Source organism: Cuculus canorus, chromosome 3 (assembly GCF_017976375.1).
Source record: "Cuculus canorus isolate bCucCan1 chromosome 3, bCucCan1.pri, whole genome shotgun sequence".
Taxonomy (NCBI): Eukaryota; Metazoa; Chordata; class Aves; order Cuculiformes; family Cuculidae; genus Cuculus; species Cuculus canorus.
The window spans coordinates 62,937,491-62,951,016 of record NC_071403.1 but is presented as its reverse complement, the minus strand read 5'-3'; the positions used below and the strand labels follow the sequence as shown (position 1 = coordinate 62,951,016).

The 13,526-nt window shown below is 39.9% G+C and overlaps 2 protein-coding genes across 6 annotated transcripts in view; one reads left to right on the top strand and one right to left on the bottom strand.

The window, feature by feature from the left end:
* B3GALNT2 (beta-1,3-N-acetylgalactosaminyltransferase 2) overlaps nucleotides 1-9,260 on the top strand; it is a 31,288-nt gene extending 22,028 nt beyond the window's left edge. The window contains exons 7-12 of one of the 3 annotated variants that reach the window (XM_054062846.1): nucleotides 342-420; nucleotides 1,814-1,868; nucleotides 3,505-3,630; nucleotides 7,395-7,554; nucleotides 7,973-8,029; nucleotides 8,395-9,260. In XM_054062846.1, coding sequence (XP_053918821.1) covers nucleotides 342-420; nucleotides 1,814-1,868; nucleotides 3,505-3,630; nucleotides 7,395-7,554; nucleotides 7,973-8,029; nucleotides 8,395-8,529 — 612 coding nt within the window. In that variant the 3' untranslated portion in view covers nucleotides 8,530-9,260. Of the gene's footprint in view, nucleotides 1-341; nucleotides 421-1,684; nucleotides 1,869-3,504; nucleotides 3,631-7,394; nucleotides 7,555-7,972; nucleotides 8,030-8,394 lie in introns of all 3 variants that reach the window. The other 2 variants (XM_054062845.1, XM_054062844.1) reach the window with 2 other exon arrangements.
* Nucleotides 9,261-9,333: 73 nt separating this feature from the next.
* The window catches only part of TBCE (tubulin folding cofactor E), a 52,272-nt gene continuing 48,079 nt past the window's right edge, over nucleotides 9,334-13,526 (bottom strand). For all 3 annotated transcript variants that reach the window (XM_054062841.1, XM_054062842.1, XM_054062843.1), the window contains 4 exons: nucleotides 12,559-12,627; nucleotides 11,436-11,495; nucleotides 10,135-10,226; nucleotides 9,334-9,884 (listed from right to left, as the gene is read on the bottom strand). In XM_054062841.1, the coding sequence (XP_053918816.1) occupies nucleotides 9,792-9,884; nucleotides 10,135-10,226; nucleotides 11,436-11,495; nucleotides 12,559-12,627 (314 nt within the window). In that variant the 3' untranslated portion in view covers nucleotides 9,334-9,791. The remainder of the gene's footprint in view (nucleotides 9,885-10,134; nucleotides 10,227-11,435; nucleotides 11,496-12,558; nucleotides 12,628-13,526) is intronic.

The following is a 13,526-nucleotide window of genomic DNA, read 5'->3' as shown; positions in this document are numbered from 1 at the left end:
TTTTAGCAGCGTGTCTTTTCCTGTCAAAAGACTGCTTGCTTAAACATGCTGTGCTGTTGTAGTTTAGCCAGAACAACTTTACGTTTTGCTCTCAACTTTGAAACTAATTTTCTAAAAGTTTCAGTAGTACTGCTAGTTTCAGGTGAAATTTAAAATAATGCCATTTTAGAGTAAAAAAATCTTAGTCTTAGTCTTTGATTATGCAGGTACCAAAACCAGAAGAGCTTTAAATTAATTTAATTCTCAATTGCTAGAAATCTTCACACTTTCAAATCGTAGAGAAAATACATCGGTAATGAAAGATGAACTAATTTATTTCTTTCCATTAATCTGTCTCACAGGCAGGGGAAGGGTCTCTTCCACATGAACTCACAGAAGGTGTGGAGGGAATAGCAGGTGGTTTTATCTACACTATTCAAGGTAAGTCTGCAAAACATAGCATCACATTTGATGTTATGATAAAATGGGGACTTTAAATTACATTTCTGAGGTAAATTTCACACTGTCTCTAGAAACTTGATCACCTTAAGTTTTCTTGTAGTAGAAACAATTAATTTCTTGCTGGGTTTTTATGCCTAATATCAATGTCTTCTTGTGGTCTCTTTGCTTAAACTTTGTCACCCACTCCAATTGACTTTTTATTAACAGAAATACCATTTTTATCTGAACTCTCTTCTCTGCCCGTGACCCAAACCCAAGTTAAAAAAAGTTGTGCAATAAAGTCATTCCCTGATTATTTTCACACCTTTTTCTAGTCCTGCTATTGTTAGAAGTGCTGTGTCATGATGTTTAATATTAACTACTAATATTAACATCTACCTAACGCAGCCTGCTTTTTCATCCCTGTTGTTGCTCTTTACACCTATTTCAGCAGAATGTTCCGAGGCTCTATAGGAGCCACCTCTAGTGTCTAAGATTTTGGCCACAGAGGACTAGAGATGATGTATTCTCATCGGTCCATCGTAGCCAACCTGAGCAGTGACTTTCAGAGCTTTAATCCTATGTTTTTTGTAGCTAAGCCTGGCAGGTATAGTTAGGCAGTCCTGTTGTCATCTGTGTAGGAGTCTAAATCGAGGTGTGCTAAAACTCTTCTGTCCTTTTTGTCAAAAAGTTCTTCAGTCCCACAAACTCTCCTTAGCAAGAAGTCCAATATTCTCTCTATATTTGTTTAACTTTTACCTACAGTCATTTATGTGATGTGGTTCAGCCGGGACCACCCGTGCCATATCAAAGGGATGCCAGTTTGATTCTATTTAGCATAGGTAGTTTTGTTTGGTTGGTTTGGGGTTTATTTTTTTACGCTAGATACATATGCATAGGAGTAACTGATATAACAGTAGCCTTTTAACTCTACTAGTAAGAATCATAGTGAAGTCCCAGACAGCTCTTTAATATAAAGAACCTTAAAAAGTTGAATCATTTTTTGGATTTTCTCTTTTTTGGAAGAGAATGCTTTTTCCTTTAAACTTCCTGTATCAGACCTTAAGCAAAATTATATCTCTTTGTGTCCTGCAACTTTTAACATTTCATAGAAAATTTTAAATTTATTTAGGATTTTCATAACCCCATTGAGTTGAAGGCTTCTTCGGATCTATTTTGTATGTTGTGTATAATCCAAAAGAAACATGTGAAATAGTATGTAGGTGTGCATCTCTTGTTTAATGATGGGTGCTGCTTCTTTCAGAAGGCGATGCTCTTTTAAAAAGCCTCCATACTCGCCCAGAAAGGTTTACAAGTCACATAAAAAATCTTGAAAATGAAGATGCTTTATTGAAAGAAGAAAGCAGTACCTATGACGATATTGTTTTTGTAGATGTTATTGACACTTACAGAAATGTTCCAGCCAAACTGCTGAACTTCTACCGATGGTAAGTTGAAATGAAAGTATTTTCTCTTAGAAATGTTGCCGTTTGTAATGCAAGATGATCCAGCATGTCATGTTATCTGATGGGTTCCACCACACACATGCTTTATGTGATTTATTTCATGAAGTTGTATTTCCCGTGCACTGTTTTGGGGACATGTAGTGAATAAAATAACAGGATCTGTATTTATCGAATGCTGACCCTTGGTGCCTTAAATAAGCATGAGCTGGCAAGACAGGCTTCTGCTCTTAGAGTCCAAATGTGAAAAATTTCATGCCTTGTAATTTCTTTTAATTTGTTTCTGACTGAAAACTGTCAGCTTTAGTCTAAAGGATGGCTTTTGGCCAGCTTGTAAACTTAGTGTTTTGGTTTGTGGCCATTAACTCTTGTCCTGTCACTGGGCACCACTGAAAAGAGCTTGGCTCTGTCTTCACACCCTCACTTTCAGGTATTTATATGCAGTGATGAGCTTCCACCTGAGCCTTGCCTTCTTCAAACTCAACAGTCGCAGCTCTCTCAGCCTTTCCTCATAAGCAAGATGCTTCAGTCCCGTAATCATCTTGATGGCCCTGCGCTGGACTCTCCATCCAGCGTGTCCATATCTCCCTTGTACTGAAGAGCCTAAGACTGAACACTGCACTTGGAATGTGGCATGACCAGTGCAGAGTGGAGGGGGGGGGAAAAGCAGCTTGTGTGCAGCAGAGACAGAAGATTGAGAGGAAGAGTTTTTATAGTGTATTACACTGTCTGTAGTGAATCTGATAACTTATTACCTCTAATTTACAGTTCTTTCCATTACTCTGAGTCAACTGTTTCAATTAATTGATGTTGCCATGAAGTAAGAAATAGAGCTGATGGTTTCAGTTGTTTGCAAGATTATGCACTTATTTAACTTACCGATGTAAGTGAAAAACTCAACCATGCTTTCAGTTCTATAAATGGGAGTTTAAATGTCAATACTTAGATCTTTGTGATCGTTTCTTACAGGTTAGCAATTTTTTTTCAAGATTAGGAATAAAGGGCTTAAGGAAAATACCCTTAAAACCAATGTTTATCAGTCAACTCATGAATAACCCCTAGAATCTCAAGCTTCTTTGATTATTTTCCGAGTGACATATTCAACTATTTCAACTTTTTTCATATATGAAGGGTGCTTTACCAACGAAAAGTACTAAGTTGTTTCCACGGATTTTTATTACAACCTCCTAGAGTTGCCCTTGAACTCACTGTCTCCTCCTGAATAGAAGGCTCCTGACGTGTAGCCACTGGCTCTTAGCAGCTGTGCTACCGTCCTTGTCAGGAATTCATATCGTTCTGAGGTCAGTACTGTTTCAGACGGATTTGATAGTAAATCCACCATCTGTTCTGGAGAACAAAACTTCAGGTTTGCTTTCTTCAGCTCCTTCACAAATCCGTATTGTAAGATCATCAGAGGATGCAGCTGCCTCTCCTTTCTGTAAGACAAGCAGCCAGCCTTTGTCAATAGGGAAAACATTTAAAAGTCAAGGGTAGGAAAGACATTCCTTCCCTCTTCATTCCCCTTCTGCTTCCCAAAAAACTGTTTTGGAGTGTTCTGTTGCATAACTGTAGTTTGTGGGCTGCAGCTCAGCATCTCATCACTTTTTCTTTTTGACTACAGGACAGTTGAATCAACAAGTTTTGATTTATTGCTGAAGACAGACGATGACTGTTACATTGATTTGGAGGCTGTTTTTAACAGGATAAAGCAGATAAAGTTGGACAGGCCAAACATTTGGTGGGGCAAGTGAGTTATTTTCTTAACTTGTTTTTAAGAGAATACCATGTTTTTAGTGAATGGTTTACTGCTTTAAGCCTGATTTCATGTGGGTTCCCCTTTCCTGCCTGTGGAAGCTACTCATAAAAAGCAGAGCTCCTGCATATATAGAACTTTGAATCTCAGAATACAGAAATCTGTTCTTTAGAGTAGCTCTCCAGTGTGTGCCTTTACAATGAGCTGAACTTGCTGAATATCTTACGTGGTTTTAAAATGTCTTGTCTATAGCGCTTTGTCATGAAACTTAAGTAAACAAAAGTATTCCAGCTACACAGTAAAGTGAAAATGCAAGTACAAAGTAGAACTGCAAATGTTCCTCTTTTTTTAACCTACTGTGATTTTTCTCGTGGGCTTGAGGAAATGGGGTAAACACAAGAAACAAAATTGCCTTTCTAGTCTATACTTTATTTTGAAGTCTGTGAATGATGGGCATCGCAACCCATTTGCTGCTGTCTGAGAGGATAGGTCTGAATCATGAAATCTTGAGTGAAGTTCCCCAGCCTGCATTATGCTTGTGAATAACGAGGAGAATCAAAATAGCCTATCTCTTCCCTTCCACCCATGGAATGCAATTTTATACCATTACACGCTGGTATAACATCCAATATAGCAGAAATGCTTCACTGCTATAACATTCAATGTAGCACAACAGTATGATGTGTCTTCCTGTTGCCATCTGCTTACTGGAGAAAAGCTGCCCTTTGCTGCTAAAGGTGTCTTGCTTCACAGATCTGGTTCTGACTGTTGCTTACTCATAAGGTGATTTAATAAAGTGTGCGGAAGTGTGTGTGTATGTGTGTGTGTGTGTGTCTCAGAGTGTGTGGAATAGCTGGCTGTCTTTTGGTGATCGCAAAGATCTTAGTGCTGGGTGTGTGTCGTCTCACCTGTACAAAAACCCAAGTTGCCTGGTGCCTGTTAAATTTTCTTTGCCAAACCTTTAACGCAAAGCAAGGCTAAGGGCAAAGGTAGGGTAGGTTCATTCTAGCAATGTAAAAGGTCAGGAACTTGATGACATGATGGAAACCAACTTGCAAAAGGAAAAATAGCACTGTGTATAAGCTACCTGGGCTGCTGTTCCAGCTGCTGTAGCGAGAGCTCTTCTGGAGTATGTTCTTGGCTGTAAGAGCTGAGAAGTTGATACCAAAGAGATTGCCCTCCTTCCTGGTATCCTTAGCTTTGTGTTGCAGCCTATCATGGGCCTGTTCCTTTGCCAGAGTTTTATGGTTATGTGTTCAGCTTTGTGGGTAACCACTGAGCATACAGGAGTCATCTTAGTGGTTTTGGGGAATCCTTTTAAGCTCTCCTACCTTTCAGCTCAGTGACATCTTGTACATTTAGGTGAGCACTGGTCAAAGTGCAAATGAAATGCTGTTAGGCTTCTCTGAGAGCTGGTTCTGGTGTGTGGAGACCTTAATTTCCTGAGCAGAAGGCTAATATTTCTGGCCCTTGAGGTGACTTAATTGATGGTCTCCCTTTCTTCTGTCCCTCTGAGCATGTGTCTGAGAACTCAAATTTGGCATTCTTCATATTTATGTTATTAAGCTCTCACAAGAAATTCTCAAGTGTTTGGTTTTTGTCCAGTGTTCCTTATAACCTGTTATATTAATTTCTGTATTCTTAGAGAAATTTATCAGTGTTCTCGTGAATTCTTAAGTTATCAGCTGAGAAACCGAGCATGAGATTCCAGTGAAACTGGGAAGGGAATGCTTTGGATTGGGCAGTACTTACATGTCCTGTCACTTAATAGGTCTTTTCTGTCTCCCACTTTATATTGTGTAGTGGTTTTGTTCATTAGTTTTTAATCACCATTTAAAAAGTCTGTCTGGCTGATCTAGAACATTTCAGGACTGCAGGCTGGAAACCCAAATGATCCGGGTATCCTACTTCAGAACTTTGGCTCATCTTGCAGAGAACGTACTTAAGTTACTGCTATTCTGTTCTTTTAAAACAGTCAAAAGATTAGTCGCCCTCAAGCATAAAAGAGGTGGTTTTGGTTGGTCATTCATCATGTCTGCAAATTACCCAATTTAGGATGGCATAGATTGTACCCTGAGGAAGACTGAATCAGATGTGAATGCTGTAAATGAAAGGCAGATCACTGAAGTTGGCTCATCTGCCATGCAGTGGGAGTTCGGAATGGCACCTTTTCTTGACCTTAATTAGGCCAAAAGGAAACTTCAGATACTTTAAGTTTTCCATCAAGACACATTTCATTTGTAAGGTGAACCTCCTCTGTTCCTGAGGTGTGAGATATGCTGTTGAATGCAACATGCTTCATGTTCTAGGAACGTACTCCTAGGCTTGCCTTAGAATCACCATTGAATCAACTTATGAGGGTCGATAATGCTTCCTTCTGTAGACTGAAAAATAAGTTTTGCTGACTCTTGCTGTAAAAATGGTGTGTTAAGGTATCAAGTAATTTTGTTAGGTTATTGACAAAAGGAGTGACAAAAGGAGAAGGGTTGGGCAAAATGCCATCTTTTTTGTATGTCTGTGGTGAGCTTTATGTAGGGGTGACATCTTCAAATGTCAATTTTCTAATAGTTACAGTTTTCAGGTAAGGCAAGCGTGAAATGTAGTCAACAATGCTGAAATCACTAGAGAAGTATAAAATGATTAGTAAAGCAGGTGCCTCTCAATCTGGAAGAGATTGCTCCTTTCCTGCTGTGACTTGCTAGAGTGGAAGATACCGAGTCCAAAATGACTTCAGGTATCAGATGTGACTTTTATCTACTGGGTGTTTTAACATGTCAGCTTCAGCTGTGAATGTGTCGAGTCTGATAACAGACCTGCCACTCAACTGTAATTCCTCCTTTACGGGCCTGTTGTCTGACGTGATAGTTCCTGGTAGAAGAACCTGCTGCATTGACATGGCTGTGCCATATAGCTGTGAGTGCATGAGCTACTTGTGAGGCAAGAGGAGCGTAACCCCATCCTGCTCCTGAACAGGAGAAGCAGGGCACTGCTCACAGCCTGACACAGGAGGTTAACAGGGTCTGTAGTGCCACATGGTGCAGCAGCATGTTAAAGCCTTGCTCTGTCACTGCCTGGGGATGGGAGTTGGCGTAGAGAGACTGCACAGACAGAGCACTGCTGGCTTTCTGCAGTCCTCTAGTAGTTAAGTACCATCTTCCTTAGAGAAGACCACCCTCAGGAAGGCTTTTTTGTAATTCAGTGATGGCAGCCTTTGTTGAACATCCACTTCGAGTTTCATTTGGAAAACAGCTTAGAGAAAGTATTTAAAAACCCAGTACTTTGCCTTGCTTCCTCACTTTTAAGCAGCCACTAGTTTTATCAGGAAAATGGGTTGTGTAACATTGCTGTGAGTGCACACCTGTTGGAGGCACCAACTTTGTGTCATATTCATTAACCAAAGTAGGTCGGACACAGATGTGCCTTTCACTGAACACAGGTCAGGGTGCTTGCGCTTACCTGGATCAAAATGCAGCAGTGGGTGCAGATATGCTGAAGACCTGACTGTCAATGTTGTGTTTCTGTTCTGAGAACTTTCTCTTACTACCCAGGATTGAGACCAAATGATAGGCACTTCCAGCTGTTGTGTTCAATTAGGTGTGTGCCCTTGAGAAACAAGGCTAGGAACAGTAATTGGGATCACTTCCTACTTCTTCCTCTCAATACATTTTATTATCTATGTGTTACTTCGCTTGTTAGCAGTGTTCCTGAGTTTAACAGAGGACTTTGTATAACTATCTCACATCTAACATGGTCTTCAGTTTCAGACTGAATTGGGCTGTTGATCGAACTGGGAAATGGCAAGAGCTGGAGTATCCAAGTCCTGCGTATCCAGCCTTTGCCTGTGGGTCTGGCTACGTCATCTCCAAAGACATTGTTCAATGGCTGGCAAGCAACTCTGAAAGATTAAAGACGTACCAGGTAGTAAAGCGTTGGTTCAATTTCTCTGTCTTAAACTGGTCTGGGGAGCAGCATGTACTGGAGGAGCTGGAAAGAACATTGCTCAAGTGTTGCTCTTGGGTTCTCCTGGTTAGTGCTGGCTTTTTGCAATGCTTTTCATTGCTACATTTAGTGACTATTTAGAGTCAAAGCTCAGCTGTTTTGGACTGAGAACCTCTAGAGCTGTAGTCTTGGTTTTAGTACTCTTCTTTTAAAAATGGTGTATTATCACAGAAAGTCTGGGATGATTAATTTAACAAATGTAAAATAGACATAGATTTTTGCAGTTCACGTTTTTTTACTGCTGGTACATGATACAACTTATTCTAGTTCACGAAGTCATGCTCCATATTTTCCTGGTGCTAATACCTGTACTTTTCATTGTAATGTGTTGTCTCAGGGTGAAGATGTGAGTATGGGCATCTGGATGGCAGCTGTGGGACCCAAGCGATATCAAGTAAGTCTGAAGAAATTCCCTGATCTTATGGTAAGAGAACATGTCTGTTGCTCCAAGTGGCATAAAATAGGGGAAATTGTTTTTCTTTAAAAAAAATTGAAACAGACATTGGATCAAAATCTAGAGAAAACTTGTTAAGATGTATTTAGAAGACCACGAATCTCATAACAAACCAATTCTTCCCAACCTCCAACTTTTCTGAATAGGTCTACCAGATCAAAGAGGGACATAAATCTCCAGCAGGTGACCTTTGTGTGCAAAGTTTGTTGCTAGAAACAATGAAAACCTGATTCTTGAAAGTAAAGATTGTTGAAGGTTAAATTCTTTTGAAAGAAAAACTATTGAAATGGTTCTGTCTCTACCAGGACAGTCTCTGGTTGTGTGAGAAGATGTGCGAGAGTGGCATGCTGTCCTCCCCCCAGTATTCTCCACAGGAACTGAACGAGCTGTGGAGATTAAAGGAACTGTGTGGAGATCCTTGTAGATGTGAGGAAAGATGATGGACTTGCCTTGGAAAACCGGGTAGCGTATAATGATCATGGAAAAGTGTATATTTGGATTCATTCTTGGAACAATAAGGAATATTAAGGTGTCTTTTAATGTTGGGTTTTGACTAAAGTATAACAATATTTGCATATCCTTTTTGATAATTACGAGTGGACTGATACTCCTCCTTTTCTGTAGTAGGTGTTGATCTGACAAAACCCAAAATGTTTAAGATAAAAACTTTCCATTTTATATAAAATCAAAGTCCTACTTGTAATTAATAAATGCACATAAGAATGCCAACTAGCCTGTCTTTTGTAAATTAAAGTCCTACCGATTTAAGTCAGTATAGAGCTGTACCAGGATCCAGCAGAGAGCCATATGCAGCACCAGAGCATTTGGTAAGTCAAGTCTTGCTGAAGGAGGTTCTGTGCTGGCTGAGGGACTGCCCTCATCTGTGCAGGGGCTGAGACAGCTAGGGGTTAGGATTTACTTTTAGTTTTATACCATTGTCATTTTAGATAAAAACAGTATCAAAGTTTGCTTATACCAAATCTGGAAGTACTGCAAACTTGGCCTGATTTGGAGGGATTTCTGATAGCTCAGTGTGGTGTTGTACAAATCTGAGGGTACATGAGTGAAAGTAAAATAAGACTGAGGTACAGCACGCTAAAGAATGTGAAATAAATAGCAATGCCTTGCAGTATGCTGAGAACTTATTTATACTGTGGTATGTTAACACTGTAGGGTAGAATAAAAGTCTATCAGATTCTGACCTTAAATAGTCTAAGGCTGTGGAAATACTTCTACAATTAGCACTGTTTTACTTTGGTTTGCTTTAATGTCTTTGGAAGTAGGTGAAAACAAAAAGAGCAAGTAGCTTCTTAGAGTGAGGCACTAATTTTGTCCTTTTATGAGCAAAGAGATCCCAGCTAAATCATGTACTCAGTTCAGTAAAACGAATTCTCACCACTGCAGTGGGAAAGCAGTATAAAATGTTGGCAAAAGGGTTCCCTTGAGTTTTATTTCATTGAAGCATTTAAGCACTATTTAGTATCTCTCAAGTATGACCATTCAGCCAAAAGCAAAGGCTTTCAGGGAGACTGACGAGTAAGTTTAGGAGCTAGAAGATTACTGTGAAGCTCCCTGTGCCATGTATGAAATCCATGTTCTCCCATACGTGTGCTCAGGCTGTCCATATTGTCTGCGGGCAGTCTGTCACTGTTCTGCAGTTCCAGTGTTGGCTTTTCTGTCCGTCTATCAAGAGAGTTGCTTCTCACCACCGTACTAACATGCAGTCTCCATCTTCTATTGAGTAAAACTGCAAAGGCTTTAAGTCATTGTCTAGCTCAACTTCTTTTCCTGCCAGCTAAAATAATAAAGGAAAAAAGAGTTATCAGACTTAAACTGAAATCTCTTCATGTAAATCAAACATAGATCAGGCAGTTGCAGTCAGGGAGGATTTGTTGTATTACAGGAATGAAATTAGGTCCTAAATTACAGCACGAAGACTGCCCTCCTTAGGAGAAATCACTTCCATTAGGTAGGATTTTAGAACATGCTATTGACCTTTAGCAGCATGCAGTATTTTATTGTTGAATTACCCATTTTTAACTCACTTTAGAACTTTCGTAGGACAGTTTCAGTTCTGAGCCAGGAATTTTAAGTAGGCGATACAGCAATCCTTTGACCCTCTGAACAGTCATAGACTCTGTCAAGGAGAAAAAAAGAAAGAAGGAAAAGCTATTAGGAAAATGCTGCTGCCACTGATTAGTGGCAAAGTACTAGTGTTTCACTGCACTTGCTCATAGCAACAGTGAAAGGCTGTTTTGCTGCTTCAGTTCTAACACTGCAATAATGTCTTTTGTACCCGAAACCATAACTGCTAATATCAAACTGAAAATAGTTTAATCTCTGGCGAACAGGACAGGATATGCTACTATGGTTGAAGTGCTTTGGTCCCATACACCAAATTAAAGTGTTACAGCTTCATAATTTAACTTTTTTGAGTTTGTATTTACTACACGTTAAACTAAGTGACCTTTGGGACGCAGACCAGTCAGGTTCTGACTGCTTGCATCTGGTGACTGTTCCTTGAAGATTTCATTACCAGGAATTGGCTTTCCCGGCACAAATAAGAGTGTCACTGTGGAACTAGCGCCATTCTTAGAAATAGTATTATGTTAGGTAGTCCCAAACAAATCGCCATCAGAGTTGTGAAGTGGTTTATATTATGAAGTCAGTTACACGAAGGGATAGTTTTTGTAATGGATCTTGAATGAGTAAATGTAGTTTGTTCCAGAGGTGGGAACCTGTGTTTGCAATAGATACACTCAATGTTTTGGTTGAACTTTCACTTCTTTTGAAGCTTTATCTAAAGGCACAGCAATAGTGAGTTATTCCTGTAATACCACACATTGTATTTAGACAAATATTTTTCTATCAATCATTTTTGTAAAAGCTGTATCTATCTGATTTTATGCAACTTGTGATAATAAATGTGATTTTTATTTTAGAATAAAGCTTGAGTATGTCTTTTCTCTTAGATTCCATTCTGACACATCTTGCTGAAACATCACTTTGATTTAGAACAAAATCTATTCATTCTAGTTGTTATTTGGTTAATGCAACCACCAGATTTCATACCACTTAATTAGCCTTCAATTGCCTCAGACACATTAATCATGAAACCAACAGCAAAGTCTTATGACAAGCGTCAACTTTCAATCCAGCATAAAGATCCAAAGGTCAGAAAAATAATGACTTTTTCAAACTATTTCTACCTTTATAATTTCTTTATATGACAGTCTTCAGGGGAGAATCTTCAGGAGCTGACAGAGCCAGAGCTGCCATTTTTTAGGAGAGTTATTTGAAAAGAAGCTGCAACTCAACTGCTTAAACACAAGCTAAGACTTCTTACCTGGTAGCTTTTTCTCTACTGGCTTCTGTTCAGGTTTCTCAGGACATTTAATGGTCAAACCTTAAGGAAGAACAGGGAGGCATTAGTGAATGACCATTAAGGCCTGTTCCATCAGGAGCACAGTCTTTCTAGTCTGTTTCTATTACAAATTGTTTCCCCTAGCTCAGCATGATCTTCTAAAAAATAAAGGAAAAAATATGTACCCTGTCTCTGAGCAGCTAAGATAGCATTTAGTCATTCTCTGAAAAATTAGAAGTAATTTTATTCAAATAATCATGGTCTTATTCATCTTTGGTAAGTCAGGGAAAATATTTTAAAACTGACTCCCCCATACTTAACCTTTTTTGTCAAAAAGAGCATTTACCTAAAAACGTTTACTTTTTAGTTAACTTTTTAAGATAACCTGCAGTAGAATAGAAACTGCTTACTCAGTTTAAAGTAGAATTTTGACACAGTGTCTCAAAAGCACCCAAATGCATACTTTTAACGATGTTATTAGCCTAATATTTTACAGATTTAAAAGACTCATCCTTAAAATAGGTTTCTGTTATGTCTAGCCCACTAGATTCCTTGTTCTATTTAGTCTTCCACCTAAATGCATTAGAATGTAATGCCTTAAAACAGTATTTTGTCCATGGAGTAAGAAAAGGTTCAGTTCTCCCATTAACTGAGAAGCAAAGCTAAGTGAATTTGTAAGTCTGCATTGTAACCTAGTTTAAATATGTAGCCCACTACAAATACCAAATTTCTTGAGTGACCTAAAGTTGAGAAGACATTAAAACCAAATAAAAATCATCAGAAAGTAGTGCAGCTACTGAGGTCAAAATCCCAAATGTCTCCTATAGAGAAGACATTCACACTGTCAGAATGGAGTATTGATTACCTCTATTCTCCATTAATGTCTTAATTAAGAAAGTCATTCACCTTGGGTTGAGGGGGACATGAGATAAGAGTACACAGAAGCAGGTATCTAGTTCAGAGAAGTGGTATTAGAAGCTGGAACTCTGTGATGTCTCAAAGGCTTCTGAACCTTTTTTCTCTGTATACACACAGGAAACACTAAGCTCCTAGTAAAACATTTTAAATGCTGAAGGAAAAATTTTGACCACTTCTGGCCTCTTACTCAGAAGTTGACTTTTCAGAGTCGAAGGCTGTTGTCCCTTCAGTTCTCCTTCTTCAGGTGCACCATATTCTGTGTGAAAGAACATGCACATAGACATGAACTCTTCAAAGACTGAAACTCAACAGTAAACCTAAGAGCACTGTGGTGTTGGATGGGGCACAAGCCTGCTGCCTGTTCCTGCAGCAGCCAGCGTACTAAGTATAGAAAGTGGTAGCTCCCACACCACCTTGACCACATCGGTCAATTGCTAGAGCATGTAAGAGGGTGCCCATGGGATGGGGTGGAGCAGGTGACGGGCACATGGTTGTGCTTCTTAACATTCCCACTTCAAAAAAGCCACAGTTGCCGACAGCCACTACCTGCTCACCAGTAGAGTTATGGGACAGATGCTCACAGGTGTCACCCCTGAGGCAGCAGTGCCCAGAAGGGTACAGCTGCCCCCCAGAAGCAAAAGCCATTCGTGCACAGCCTTCTAATAGGTGGGCTTTTTTCTAAGGCAGTAGAAGCTCATAGAAAAAGCATCAGGGGAAAAAGAAACTGAAGAGGGACCAAACCGGTGCTAGCAACACCAGAAATTGCCAACGGCATCTTGGCTTGTATCAGAAATGGGGTCACCAGCAGGTCCAGGGAGGTTATTCTCCCTCTGTACTCAGCACTGGTGAGACCGCATCTCGAGTACTGTGTTCAGTTCTGGGCCCCTCACCACAAGAAGGATGTTGAGGCTCTGGAGCGTGTCCAGAGAAGAGCAACAAAGCTGGTGAAGGGGCTGGAGAACAAGTCCTATGAGGAGCGGCTGAGAGAGCTGGGGTTGTTTAGCCTGGAGAAGAGGAGGCTGAGGGGAGACCTTATTACTCTCTACAACTACCTGAAAGGAGGTTGTGGAGAGGAGGGAGCTGGCCTCTTCTCCCGAGTGACAGGGGACAGGACAAGAGGGAATGGCCTGAAGCTCCGTCAGGGGAGGTTCAGGT